The 12727-nt window shown below is 52.0% G+C and overlaps 4 protein-coding genes across 4 annotated transcripts; 3 read left to right on the top strand and 1 right to left on the bottom strand.

Annotated features, from left to right (window-relative positions):
- Positions 1 to 2107: 2107 nt before the first annotated feature.
- On the top strand, positions 2108 to 3785 carry PpBr36_06723 (uncharacterized protein; the record flags this gene model as incomplete). The annotated part of the gene is made up of 6 exons (XM_029893866.1): positions 2108 to 2209; positions 2337 to 2439; positions 2530 to 2597; positions 2670 to 2855; positions 2931 to 2975; positions 3051 to 3785. The coding sequence occupies 6 exons, from the start codon at positions 2108 to 2110 to the stop codon at positions 3783 to 3785; spliced, it is 1239 nt and encodes a 412-aa protein (XP_029745622.1).
- A 1327-nt stretch (positions 3786 to 5112) lies between these two features.
- Positions 5113 to 7067, top strand: PpBr36_06722 (uncharacterized protein; the record flags this gene model as incomplete). Its single annotated transcript, XM_029893865.1, has 2 exons — positions 5113 to 5160; positions 5238 to 7067. 2 exons carry the CDS (start codon positions 5113 to 5115, stop codon positions 7065 to 7067), a joined length of 1878 nt encoding a protein of 625 aa, XP_029745623.1.
- PpBr36_06721 (uncharacterized protein) lies at positions 5450 to 9018 on the bottom strand (the record flags this gene model as incomplete). Its single annotated transcript, XM_029893864.1, has 5 exons — positions 5450 to 5847; positions 5876 to 7056; positions 7435 to 7873; positions 7986 to 8885; positions 8976 to 9018. 5 exons carry the CDS (start codon positions 9016 to 9018, stop codon positions 5450 to 5452), a joined length of 2961 nt encoding a protein of 986 aa, XP_029745620.1.
- A 1863-nt stretch (positions 9019 to 10881) lies between these two features.
- Positions 10882 to 12719, top strand: PpBr36_06720 (uncharacterized protein; the record flags this gene model as incomplete). Its single annotated transcript, XM_029893863.1, has 3 exons — positions 10882 to 10997; positions 11104 to 12520; positions 12606 to 12719. The coding sequence occupies 3 exons, from the start codon at positions 10882 to 10884 to the stop codon at positions 12717 to 12719; spliced, it is 1647 nt and encodes a 548-aa protein (XP_029745621.1).
- Between the last annotated feature and the right edge of the window lie 8 nt (positions 12720 to 12727).

The raw sequence follows: 12727 nt of genomic DNA, 5'->3' as shown, positions 1-12727 counted from the left end.
TTTTTGGGTCGAAGGAAATTTGGGGTTGTGATAAATCGGATCACTTGAGTTCAGGCACATTTATTTTCCGAGTCTTCTTCCACTACACTAGTACCACATAGCTGTGGGTCAACATCAAGTAAATCTCCGGTTCGCTGTTACCTTGACAAAACCGACTCATCTACTTCATACATTCGTTACCGTACCTTTGTCGAGGCTTGCGTTGGCCTTTTCGGACCGTTGATTTAATGAACATCCGCCCTTAACGCTCTGCAGCCATTCCGGCACATGACGATGATGATATACATCTTGAACCCAATCTGTCGTTACCTTGTATGTGTCCAATGCGAGATGCAACCCACCAGTCGTCACTGACAAAGACGGCTTTTTTCAACGACCGACTGTGGCGATGTTCGGGATGTCTGCTTGCAGGACCAAATACTATTGAAAGGGTTAGAATTACAGAGCAGTACAGTACTGTATAGTCTCTGTGGAGATGTGATTGTATAAACTTTTGGCGGTGCCTTCGCAAGCTTGGCCGCCACCTTCCGGCCGAATCTCATCACCAAAGGCGGGTTGAGTCATGTTTGATAGATTTCGGCCAGTTCCTACTCCGAATACCACCGGGTCTCGATGCCGGTTGTCAATATGTTCCAAGTTGCCGGACGTCTTCCCCGAATATCAACGTAATCATTTCGTTTCAATTCGTTGGTGTCTGTTTACAGTAGAATGAAAGTGTTTTGTTTAAGATTTATTTTTCCGTCGAGATACCTTAGAAGCTACGAACAGGAAACTTCTCGCTCACGATGGGACAACAAGAATCGGATCACGGCTGTCCGCTGTCCGCTGTTACAGAAGCTACGGACAAGAGAAAAAAAAAAGCCCCTTTGACTCTAGTCGCATAACCCCGGGGAAACCCCGATTTTTTAGAGAAAAGGACCTAGCAAGCCTAGCTAGGCGCGACCTGATTGTCACAGGAAATGTTTCCTTCTCAGTCAAGGGGTTTTTTTTTTTTTCCTTCTTTTTTTCCTCTCTCCTTTTATGGAGAACCCCGCGTACTACTGGCTGTTTTCTGCTAATTGGACCGATCTCCATCGTCCCCTCCCTTGACTCCCGGGGATACCGATTGGGCATCGTGAACCCATCAACGTGTGCACACTCAGGAACCACTTTGACTGCTTGATCCTCCCGGCTTGTCGCCCGCCAGAGTGGAACTGGTCTTGCTGACCTGCTACAACCCAGCCATCTGCATCCTTCCGAAAGCCTCAATCGGTTTCGCCATCTCTTACACGACCACTTTACTGTTGGCTTATTGGTGCAGTCGTCTGGTTCTGGTCCGATGGATGGAACCTGTTTGCCTACGCTAAGACGGCCGGCGACTGGATTTGCCCAAGATTCCGGATCAAATGGCTGGCAAGGATCTGAGCTCACCACATTCAGAAAATGCAGTTTTTTTCTAGATTTTGCCTTCATCTATTCTTTCCAACCAACCAGAGGTTGTAGTTTCTGTGGGGAGGCTCGTTGACTTGCTTGTTCACGCCCAGGGATCACTGTCTTCTTTATGGATGTTGGTGCTCCCTAGAAGACTCGTCTGTACTCTGCTCACAGTGCCAAGATCGGAATCTTATCGAGCGGCTAGCCACTTGGCACATTGTGCTGCCGTGACTCGGGAGACGGAGACAACCGTTCTCTACAACTGACTCGGCATCCCTGGACTTCAATAACCTATACAGTACGACGGATAGCCAGCCATCGTATTAGTAGGCACCACAGTCATCCCCATCCCTGCGTCGAATAACCCTGCCCTCCTGCCAGGTAATGGGGCAAGTAGAGGGGTCCTACTACCTCAGAAGCGTTGCACACTTGAGCATAACAAGTTCAGGAAGTCTCTTCCCCGCGTAATCTCGTGTATCGAATAGACGTGAACCTGTTGTCCCCGCCCACCCCTACTGCATGAAAAAAAAAATAAAGCCAGACCATGTCAAGGCATATAAACTGAGCAACGCTTCTCAGCTCTTACTGGATTGTGTTAAGTTTGCGAAAGTATCTCTCCATTCCTCTGCTCCTTCTGCCGGTCAGATCATATCACAGCATTCGTCTTAGCCCGACTAGGACAAGTGGCACAAAGATGATCGTAGATCACTCTCTTGATCATGAAGACATCAGCGGGGTGGTTGTCGGCGTCGTGAGCGTGTTTCTTATATTGATCACGTTGGCTGTTGCTGCGAGGGTATGTTCACTACTCTACTAGCGCGATGGTTTTGTCATTCCGCCCCACGAGTCTTTTGGGTTACACCGTGTATTACGCTATCTCGGAGGGCCACTTGATCTTCCTAACACTTTTTTTTTGAATACAGGTATATACTCGACTTGTTATCCTCAGGACCTTTGGTCCGGACGACTATGCGGCGGTACTGTCCCTGTTCTTCACATTTGCCTGCGGCCTGGTCATTGGCCTGAGTGAGTATACCATCCATCACCTGGCATGGTAAACCCTAATAAGACAAAGAAAAGAGGTTATTCGACTGACGTGAACGCTCCCTCACATAGTGGTTCGTCATGGTTCCGGGAAGCACATCTGGACTTTGCAGCCTAGTGATGTCGAAGCCTACTTAATCGTGAGTCTGATGTTCCCAACCACAACGAAGGGGAGGGGGATCGGCTACTGACGTGAGTCGTGGACTGCTCAGGAATTTTATCTCAGCATCGTGTTCTATAATGCAGCCATCATGGCAACCAAGGCTGCATTTCTACTCCAATACTATCGAGTCCTAGCGGTCAACAGGGCGATGAAGCGCATCTACTTGGGGTTCTTGGTCTTGATCGCATCTTGGTGCTTTGGCTTTGTCCTGGTCGCCATCTTTCAGTGCTCGCCGGTAAGTGCTCCTCGCCCTGAATGCCCAACGACCTGAGCCAATAAATCGGTTTTGCTAACGGTACTGCCATTGCAGATTTCCGACTTTTGGTCAAGTGCGCCAACAAGAAACTGCTTACCTGTGAGTTTTACTTGCTACATACATTCAATGGGCCTTGATATTCCTACCTCGGATTGCTGACCCTGCAATATCCAGAATATGCCCTACTGGAATGTCCAAGGCGTCGGTCATATCATCACCGACATCCTGGTCTTCACACTCCCACTACCGGCCCTCTACCAACTGCACATCAACGGGACGCAGAAACTGGTACTGATGGGCATCTTCTCCCTCGGGTTCTTCGCATGCGCAATCTCGGTCATCAGGCTTAGGTATCTGGTCGTCGCCGAGGACGTCACATGGGACAACACCGTGCCATCAGTTTGGTCAACCACCGAGGTCAGCATCGGCCTGTTGTGCGCCTGCCTCCCGACTCTACGGCCGCTGGTGGGTCGCATTTTCCCCAAGCTCATATCGACCTTCAACAAGAGCACGGCGGGACCCGGCGGCGAGAGTGGCGTCGGAACCGGATATCACACGGGCGGAAGCAAACTTGGCCGTGGCAAGAGCAAAAACCGCAGCCTGGCGACTGCATCTTCGACCTTTTCTAAGCCTCACTCCAGCTACCGTGAGAACAGCGGTAGCGTGGAGAGGCTGCGCGTGGACGTCAACGGGGCCGAGTCTTCGTCCTCGATGAAGGATGCTAGCTTCCTTGACGACATCAGCGAGACGGGATCGCCTCACGCGTTCAACATGCAGACGTTTGGCACAAAGACCAAGGTCAGCACCGGCAGGGGCGGCAACGGGGGTAAAGAGCATTCGCAAGAGTTGCCTTCACTACCATCTGGTCAGATCCGGGTTTATAGGGATGTTTACCAGACTCAATCCTGATGATGATATGGCTCTTTGTCTGTGTAAATTACGATGGCTTTTCACTTCTTATCCCCCCTTTTTTTTTTCTTTTGTTTTTTTAGCTTGTATATGAATATTCTTCTTTTCCATATGAAATTTAACCCCCTTTGAGCATCAGTTGGTTCACGGACTCTTTCACCTTTTTATCGAGCTATGTCTCGCAATGGCGATCATGACATCAAACCTCGCACATTCATCTCAAAATTATGAAGCTGTCTGCCATTTGCGAACCATGCCAAGCCCAGAAAGTAGCGCGTGTTAAAAAAAAAGTTTTTGCCACTTGCGGACTGTGTTTGCGATGATTTGTGCCGGATTCGTTGGATTGCCTTCCATGAAAAAAAAGTTTGACAAAACGATATCGGGCCCTGACGTGGGTGTGGGCAGATCTCTGAGCATGTGCTCAGTAGTCAGAGGGAAGATTTTGACTCGCGAAAAAAAAAAGTTCCAGGATATTCTGACGAGACTTATCTGGAATGAAGGGGAAGAAGAACAAGGGACGAAAAAAGATCAGCATGGGTGGAAAAGCGACAAAAAATTATATATATACATATATAAATAAACAAATAATAAAAATAAAAGTCAGGGGAGCCCATGGCCGCGGGCTGTGCTACCCCTCAATGGATTAACTAACGGTCTTGGGTTTTGTGCAGAAATCTGGTCAAGGCGACGTAGAATAGCTGCCTTTAGGTTGGTGATGCCGATAAATATATGGTTTGACGTCTCATTGGAAAGGGATTAGACCGGAGCGACGATACTTTACAGCCGCCATAAGAAGAAACCAACCCACCGGTGCTCCGCTAAACGTCCGCAAAAAAAAAAAAAAAAAAAAAAAAAAAAAAAAAAAAACCGTCGACTCCGATAATCGGCCCCCACTCAGGCACTCGTAGCGGATGACTCTTTCCTTTACGGATGGACCATCCCCCTTCTCTTGTTCATCCCATTCCGTCCCCATGGCTTGTTTACCTTAGATTTACCCACCGACTAAGACTGCATTACTAGGAAGACGATCTTGAATCGAGAAGACACCTTTATTTTCACGTCCAAGTGGTCATTGTCAAGGGAGGTCCACGTCAAAGATCTTCATCCTGTAGGCTGATCATTGCAAAACGAGAAGGAAAAAAAAAAAAAAAAAAAAAAAAAAAAAACTCTTTTCTGTTTTTACTCTACATTCGTCTGAAAAAAAGGTGTCCCCCGTCACTAAAGAGAAAAGAAAAATTTGCCAGAGGACCGGGTTTTACTGCGACACTGTAGGAGAGCACAAAGGAGGGAAGTGAAAAAAGCAAAAGGAGAAAGAGCAAAGAAAAAAATGATCGAGGTAGAGCTTGGCGCGTCGATACCGCCAGACACTGCACATGTAGGTAAGCTTCAAAAGAGCACGCCAACGGACTCCTGGAGAACACAATCAATAGACTAACGCTTCTCTCACTACAGGCAGTGAGCGTGTCTCTGCCGACATGGCAGGCCAACGTGGGATATGAGGAGGGCCAGTCATGGGTGGTCGACCGCATGACGACCGGCTACCCCAGGTTCTTTATCCACAAGACCATCACTGCATTTGCCGATGAACTGGCCGCCAGATTCGGTCAGCCAGGGCAGAAGGCCATGCTGTTCCCCAACAGGCAGGCAGCTCGGAGATGCATAGATTACGTCAAGGAACGTGCCTCCCCACAGGCGACACTGGCTGGGCTCGACGCCGTACACCTGACCCTGGCCCCTGACGCCCCCAAGGCTGTTGCCGACCAGCTCAGGCCCATCTCGCCCGCCGTCTCGGCCGTGCTGCTGTCCCCTGAGGCATTCCCGGTCGCCAAGGAGTACTGGCAGCACTCTGGCGACGGAGTCTCGAGCAGGAGGGCCGAGTTCTGCCAGAACCTATTCTCGGCCAAACTGCTGGTCCCAGAAGGGTCGTCGCCCCTTTCTCCCCAGCCGCCAGTCTTCAAGTCTGCCAAGGGGCCGAGACGGTACCGCCGGGAGACCCCAGCCAACGACACGCCTGCATCCAGCGGGACCAATGGCGCCTCCACGCCTCCCAAGGCAGCCAAGTCTGAAGAGCAAGAGTCGGAAGAGGAGACTGAGCGGTTCCTCGAGGAGCGTTTCGGCCGGAACCTCGACATCTCCCTCCTCCCCCGCGCGCGATCGGCCATCAAGAGGCGCATTGCTGGCGCCCTGTCGGCGGACCATGACATCTCGAGTAGCCACGCGTTCCCGGCCATGGAGTCCAACTCTCGCGGCGTCAACAACCTCGAGGAGGACGACGTTCTCATCTACCCCTGCGGCATGAACGCCATCTTCCACGCCCACCGGCTCCTCATGTCGGCGCGCGACCGTCATCTCAAGAGCATCAACTTTGGCTTTCCCTATGTTGATACGCTCAAGATCCTCCAAAAGTTCGGCCCCGGCTGCGTCTTCTACGGCCACGCCTCCGAGGCCGACCTGGACGACCTGGAACGCCGCCTCGAGGCCGGTGAGCGGTACCTGGCCCTCTTTTGCGAGTTCCCGGGCAACCCGCTGCTCACGTGCCCCAACCTGGCCCGGATTCGTGAAATGGCCGACAAGCACGACTTCGCCGTCGTCGTCGACGAGACCATCGGGACTTTTTCCAACATCAACGTGCTGCAGTACGCCGACATCGTGGTCAGCAGCCTGACCAAGATCTTCTCGGGCGACTGCAACGTCATGGGCGGCAGCAGCATCCTGAACCCGAACGGGCGGTACTACGGTGCCCTCAAGGCGGCGGCGGCGGCGGGCGGCTACGAGGACACGTACTGGGCCGAGGACGTGCTCTTCATGGAGCGCAACAGCCGCGACTTTGCGTCGCGCGTCGTGCGCATCAACGTCAACGCCGAGGCCGTCTGCGACCTGCTCCTCGGCCATCCGCTCGTCCGCCGCGTGCACTACCCGCGCGTCAACCCAGACCGGGCCAACTACGAGCGCTGCCGCCTGCCGTCGGGCGGCTACGGCGGCCTGCTCTCGGTCGTCTTCCGCGACAAGGAGGCCGCCGTCGCCTTCTACGACGCCATCAAGACGGCAAAGGGCCCCAGCCTCGGCACAAACTTCACCCTCGTCTCGCCCTACGTCCTCCTCGCCCACTACAACGAGCTGGACTGGGCTGCCAGCCTCGGCGTCGACCCGAACCTGCTGAGGATCAGCATCGGCCTGGGCGAGACCGAGGAGCTCGTCGACACGTTCAAGAGCGCGCTCCAGGCCGCCGAGCAAGCCGTAGCCGCTGCTGGGAAAGGCGAATCTTGTGCTACTGCGTCCTAAGTCTTAGTAACATTTAATATATTCAATAGTATCAAGCATCTAGAATATCCGTTCATGTCTTTTTTTTTTTTTTTTTTTTTTTTTTTTTTTTTTTTTTTTTTATCCCCCTCGAGAAAAAGAAAAGAGTATAACAAGACAAGTCTCAAGGCAGTTTTGCGGGTTATATATATTCAAAACAAAGCAAACATGGAAGGTGTTCTCTCATTGTTCAGATGTCTCCTGGGTATCGTAAAAGAAAAAAAGATCAAATCTACAAAATAAAAATGCCGCCCTTGCCAATAATACCAAATGAACATCTCATATTGTTGATAAAGTTTGTCCCTTGTCCCTTGTCCATTGGCTTGCCTTTCTTGTCGTCACATTTCACATGACGACACAGCTAGACGGCTTGTAGTCGTCGCCAAACATCTCAATGCCGCGCTCCAGATCGTTGGCAGCCTGCTTCTCCTTGGTCTCCTTTTTGAAGTAGAGGCCCATGAAGCGGGCGAGGTCGTGGTCTAGGTTGCGAAGGTCGGCCTGCATGACGACGTTTTGGCGGCACATGGGACACTGACGCTTGCCGTCGCGCTGCATCTTGACGACGCAGCGGACGCAAAAAACGTGGCGGCATGCCAGGCGCACGGGCAGCCAGGCGATGCTCATGCAAATCGGGCATGAGTAGTCCTCAACGCGCGGGACCGTCGACACCACCTGGCTCGACACCTGTGCGCAGAGGTCCTTGGCCACGTTCTCGGATAGGAACCGCTTCGACTGCACGGCGCGGGGGAAGGTCTGCGACGCGCCGAGGGAGGTCTGCTTGTCGAATTCTGCGAAGTGGGATAAGCATACGAGTTAGTAATCTTTTGTCTAATCTGGTCCAAGGGTAGGCATGAAAGAGTAGCAAAAAAAAAAAAAAAAAAAGAAAAAAAAAAAAAGTACTTTTTAGGATCTTTGTTACGGCTGTTTTGTTGATCTCTTGGAACTTGAGATTCTGCAAAAACCTCGAGTTGAGATCCAAGAACCTGACATAAGCCTCCCGACTGGCCGGCAGCTTGAACTGCTGGACGAGGCCACGATCTTGAACCCTGGCTTGGAACCACACGAGCTGCTCGAGTGCCTTTGCGCTGGTCCTGGGCCCGTGGTCGCGCTCATGCGTCGAAAAGAAGACCTGCGCATCGAGGTAGAGCTCAAAGACTTCGCGCCACCGAGAGAGGTCCGACTTGTGGAACTTGTGCGGCTTGGTCAGGTGCGTCATGTCCTCGCCGAGGTGGACGATTTCTTTTGACATGGCCGCCTCTTCCTCATCCTGAAGAGCGTCGAGGTTGGACACATCAGCTTGGAGGAGGTCGAAGAACTCGCCGTCAAAAGTCAGGGGTATCTCGACGCGCTGTATGAATGGGGCCTTGTCGGTGCTCGAGGCAGAGGTCTGATCACTCTCCGACGACTCTGATGAATCTATCGAGTTTGATCGGGTTGGACTCGACCCCCGTGGGCTGGCGACGCTAGACCCAGGCGACTCTAGGTCGGGCGAGGTGGGTACTCTTCCCGACGAGAGCTTCTCCAGAAACTCCCTTGATGCCGGAGTCAGGGTGGCATCGACGGCCTCACCATCCTCTAGATGGACAAAGACGGTCAGGCGAGGCCTCAAGACGGTCGAGCCATTAAGCTCATAGCTGGCCAGTGGCACCGGGTCACCGTTGGAAGTAGCATGGGCTGCCAAGAGCTGGCGCAGGATTTCTGGATCGAGCCCCAGCTCGTGCAGCTCCCGTCTGACTTTTTTGAGGCACTTTTTCAGTTGCCCATAAGGTATTGCTGAGTCGACCCATTTGGGAGGGTATCCTATAGGTTTTTTTTTTTTTTTTTTTTTCTCTGGTCAGCAATTTTTATGATCCCAAACAACGGATGATTTCATTCCTGGATTGGACGGACCTTCCCGCAATAGAACCTCTTTGAATTCTTGTCCGAACTTCATTTTTGCCCCTCGACAGTCGCAATGTAAGAGGTCGACCTGAACTCTCCCGCCTATACTCCGGTCGCTACGTGCAAAAACGAAAGAACCATTAGTTCTCGCTATAATTTTGCCTTGGGCTGATTGCGCGGTACTTTGCACAAAAGTGTCCGCTCAGATCTTGTGGTCCCTTCGCCAGATGATTGTAAAAATCCGAGGACTCAGAGCCATATTTCGGAGCTAGAACAAGTGTTTTGCAGAAGAGCTTTAGATTATACAGAGTCGACAGCAGTAACCTTGCCTCTTGGATAACAGGACGACGTAAACCGAAGAAAACAGAGAAGTAGGGCTCCGAATATGTAAATAAGATAAATTAAGAAAACAAAAGAAAAAGACAAGAAAAGAAAAAGGGTCCCAGCGGGTGCCAAGATGAAAAAAAGGTGTAAGAATGACGACAATTGCAGGGACAGGGCCGAATAGATGCTTATATGGTGGGGGAGATAATAAAAGGTATTCGAGAGATTGTGCCGAGCTGGGTTTGCCAAGATGAGCACGCGAGCAATTACCTGATCAGATGGAAGCCGTGCCTATTCCAGGCGCGCCTAAATCCATAGAAGGTGTGGCTGCCGGCCAGGGATTGATAAAGACTGTGAAAATCCAGAGCAAATGAGTGGTGCTGCCGCGCGGGGAGAAAAACGATTGTGGAGATGCCCAGGGAACTTGATAGGCAGGTACAGTATTTGATTGCTTTCAGTACCAAGTTGGGTACGGTTTTGGCGCCGAGTTGGTAGGACAAGAAAAAGAAAAGTAAAAGAAAGCAAATGCAATCGAGTCTTGGCTTGAGGAGATTTCAAAGCCGCATGGAGCTCAGCAAAACCAACGTCCTCCGATATACGTAACCCTTGACCAGACAAATTTTTTCAAAGAAAACGAGTAGATCAGGGGAGGGGCAAAGAGCAAATTAAACCCAAAAAAAAAAAAACACCCATCGAGGAGTTAATCGACGAAAGTACCCAAGTCATTTGGCGTTTCCATTGTGCATGCGGATTGGTGTCATCCATGCCCTGAGTCGAACTAAGCCTTTTCGAGACGGAACTATCGCATTTGTACATGAGCAAGCTGAGGTACTTTGTTCGGTACTACAACGTTGACGAAAACCCGGGTCCTGCTTGCCGTTTTCACCGTCCGCCTCCGGCCCCTGACACCACCTTGTCAGGCTTGCGTATACAGTCATGTGGTGGACCGCTCCAATACTACCTTAGCCACGTTTTGCTAGTTCTATTCGGGCTTTCCGATTACGGAACCTATTTGCAATGCACTGTCCATTCTTGCCACCAATGTCCTCCTATTCGAAACGTACGAGAGGTTTCTAAATGGCCATGAGCCAGGCAGTCAGCAAATCTGAAAAAAAAAGGTCGTGACGAAACCAATTTGCGCGATCATCAGCCAGATTCTACATGCCAGCATAAATAGCTGAACGCTAAACTATATCGTAGAGAAGCCAATACTGTTGTAAACTACACCGTGAGTGGTGCCTTTCGTCTGTGTCGTCATTGACTGCAACCAACCCTAACCCTCTCAAGGACAGGAAATAGCGTCGCCTTACCGAACTGAGGGGTCCTTTCCACGTCCTTTCTACGCGTCGCGCCAAATATAATTTGGCGGGGTAAAAATTGCTGAGAGCTTCTATTTTGCCCTAGTAATAATCATGATAAATCATCATAGTGAATCATTCCCCAAAGCGTCTTACTGTTTGATTTCAAATCCGCAATTGGCTCGCTGTATAATACGAGCTCATAATCTGCTACCTTGGCTGCCCATATCCGAAACTGTTGTCACCATACATCGCATCCATAACATCGTTTGTAAAAGCTCGATTCCCTCGCTATGGGGGCCGAGCAATCCTCCAACCGGTCTGCCAATGGCCAGAGTGCCAACACGGTTGTGAGAAAGACTTGCTACTATGAGCTCATGGGAATCGAGCGTACGGCGACCGACGATGAGTATGGAAAATCTCCTGGCCTAGTTTACATTTTCTGGCTTGCATATTTGTCCATTGGTGCACCATAACCACTGACTCTTTCCCTGCCCCTGAAACTGTTCCAACAGGATCCGCAAAGCATACAAGCGCAAGGCCCTTGAGCTACACCCAGACCGAAACTTCAACGACGTCGAAAATGCAACTCGAAAATTCGCCGAGGTCCAGACTGCGTACGAAATCCTCTCCGACCCCCAGGAACGCGCCTGGTATGACTCGCACCGGGATGCCATCCTCAGCGGCGACCCCGACGGCGCCGGCGCCGGTGAGGGGGCCGCCCCGAGCCAGTACAACAACATCCGCATCACCACCGCCGAGGAGATCTACGCCCTTATGGGCCGCTTCAACTCCAGTGTGCCCATGAACGACAGCCCCAACGGCTTCTTTGCCATCCTCGACGAGTTCTTCGGCCACCTCGCCGACGAGGAGGCCGCCGCCTGCGAGTGGGATGGTCTTGAACCGCCCGAATACCCGCCCTTTGGTTCGTCCACCGACGACTACGACGCCGTGGCCCGCCCCTTCTACAACGCCTGGTCCTCCTTCTCCACCCGCAAGTCCTTCAGCTGGCGCGACAAGTATCGGCTCTCGGACGCGCCGGACCGCCGCGTGCGGCGGCTGATGGAAAAAGAAAACAAGAAGAGCCGCGACGACGGCATCCGGGACTTCAATGACGCCGTGCGCTCGCTCGCCGCCTTTGTCAAGAAGCGCGATCCCCGCTACGTCCCCAACACCCAGTCCGAGGCCGAGCGCCAGCGCGTCCTCCGCGACTCGGCCGCCGCCCAGGCCGCCAGGTCCCGCGCCGCGAACCAGGAGAAGCTGGCTGCCTACGTACTGCCCGACTGGGCCCAGGCGCGCAACGAGAACGAGGCCGACCCGCACGAGGGCGAGTTCTCGGACTCGGAGGACCAGTCCGAGGTCGAGGAGATTGAGTGCGTCGTGTGCGCCAAGACTTTCAAGAGCGAGAAGCAGTTCGAGGCCCATGAGAAGAGCAAGAAGCACCAAAAGGCCGTCCAGCAGCTGCGCCGGCAGATGAAGAGGGAGAACCTCGACCTCGACCTCGATGAGGATGAGACGGCCGCTGAGGTTCCTGCCGCTTCGGGCGCAAATGTCGTTCCAGTCTCGGGGAATAGTCTTGAGGAGTTGTCAAAGAGAGACGACCCGTCGAGCCAACCTACCCTGAGCACCAAAGACGCACCAGAAACGACTGCAAAGCCTGGCAGAGATGGATCTGATGAAAGTTCATCACAGGTAGATTCTCTGGATGACGAGTACGCTTCGAGAGACGAGGTCGAGAATCGAATCGCGGGAGCTGCTGCGGGATCAAAAGATTCGCTCAATGCCAACAAAGTTGATGATGTAGAGACCACGAGTGCCGTTGAACAGCTCACCCTCGATGACACCCCCGGTGCGAAAAAGGTGGGCAAAGCCAAGCAAAAGAGGGAAAAGAAGGCAGCTCGACAAGCAGCCCTGGAAGAACAAGGAGCGTCTGTAAGTCATATTCTGGCATACAACATTATTCCTTTTAAATTCCCCAAACCCCCCATCGTCTGCTCTAACGATTCTTGAACATCAGCACGTATGCAACATATGCAAAGCGGCTTTTCCCTCTAGGACCAAGATGTTTGCTCATATAGACGAAGAGCACTCGGCACCCAAACACGCCAAGGGCAAAAAGTCCAAGAGGTGAAACCCGAT

The sequence above is a fragment of the Pyricularia pennisetigena genome (assembly GCF_004337985.1).
Source record: "Pyricularia pennisetigena strain Br36 chromosome 4 map unlocalized Pyricularia_pennisetigena_Br36_Scf_6, whole genome shotgun sequence".
NCBI classification, from domain to species: Eukaryota; Fungi; Ascomycota; class Sordariomycetes; order Magnaporthales; family Pyriculariaceae; genus Pyricularia; species Pyricularia pennisetigena.
The sequence above is the reverse complement of the archived record's forward strand: the minus strand, read 5'-3'. Positions and strand labels throughout refer to the sequence as shown.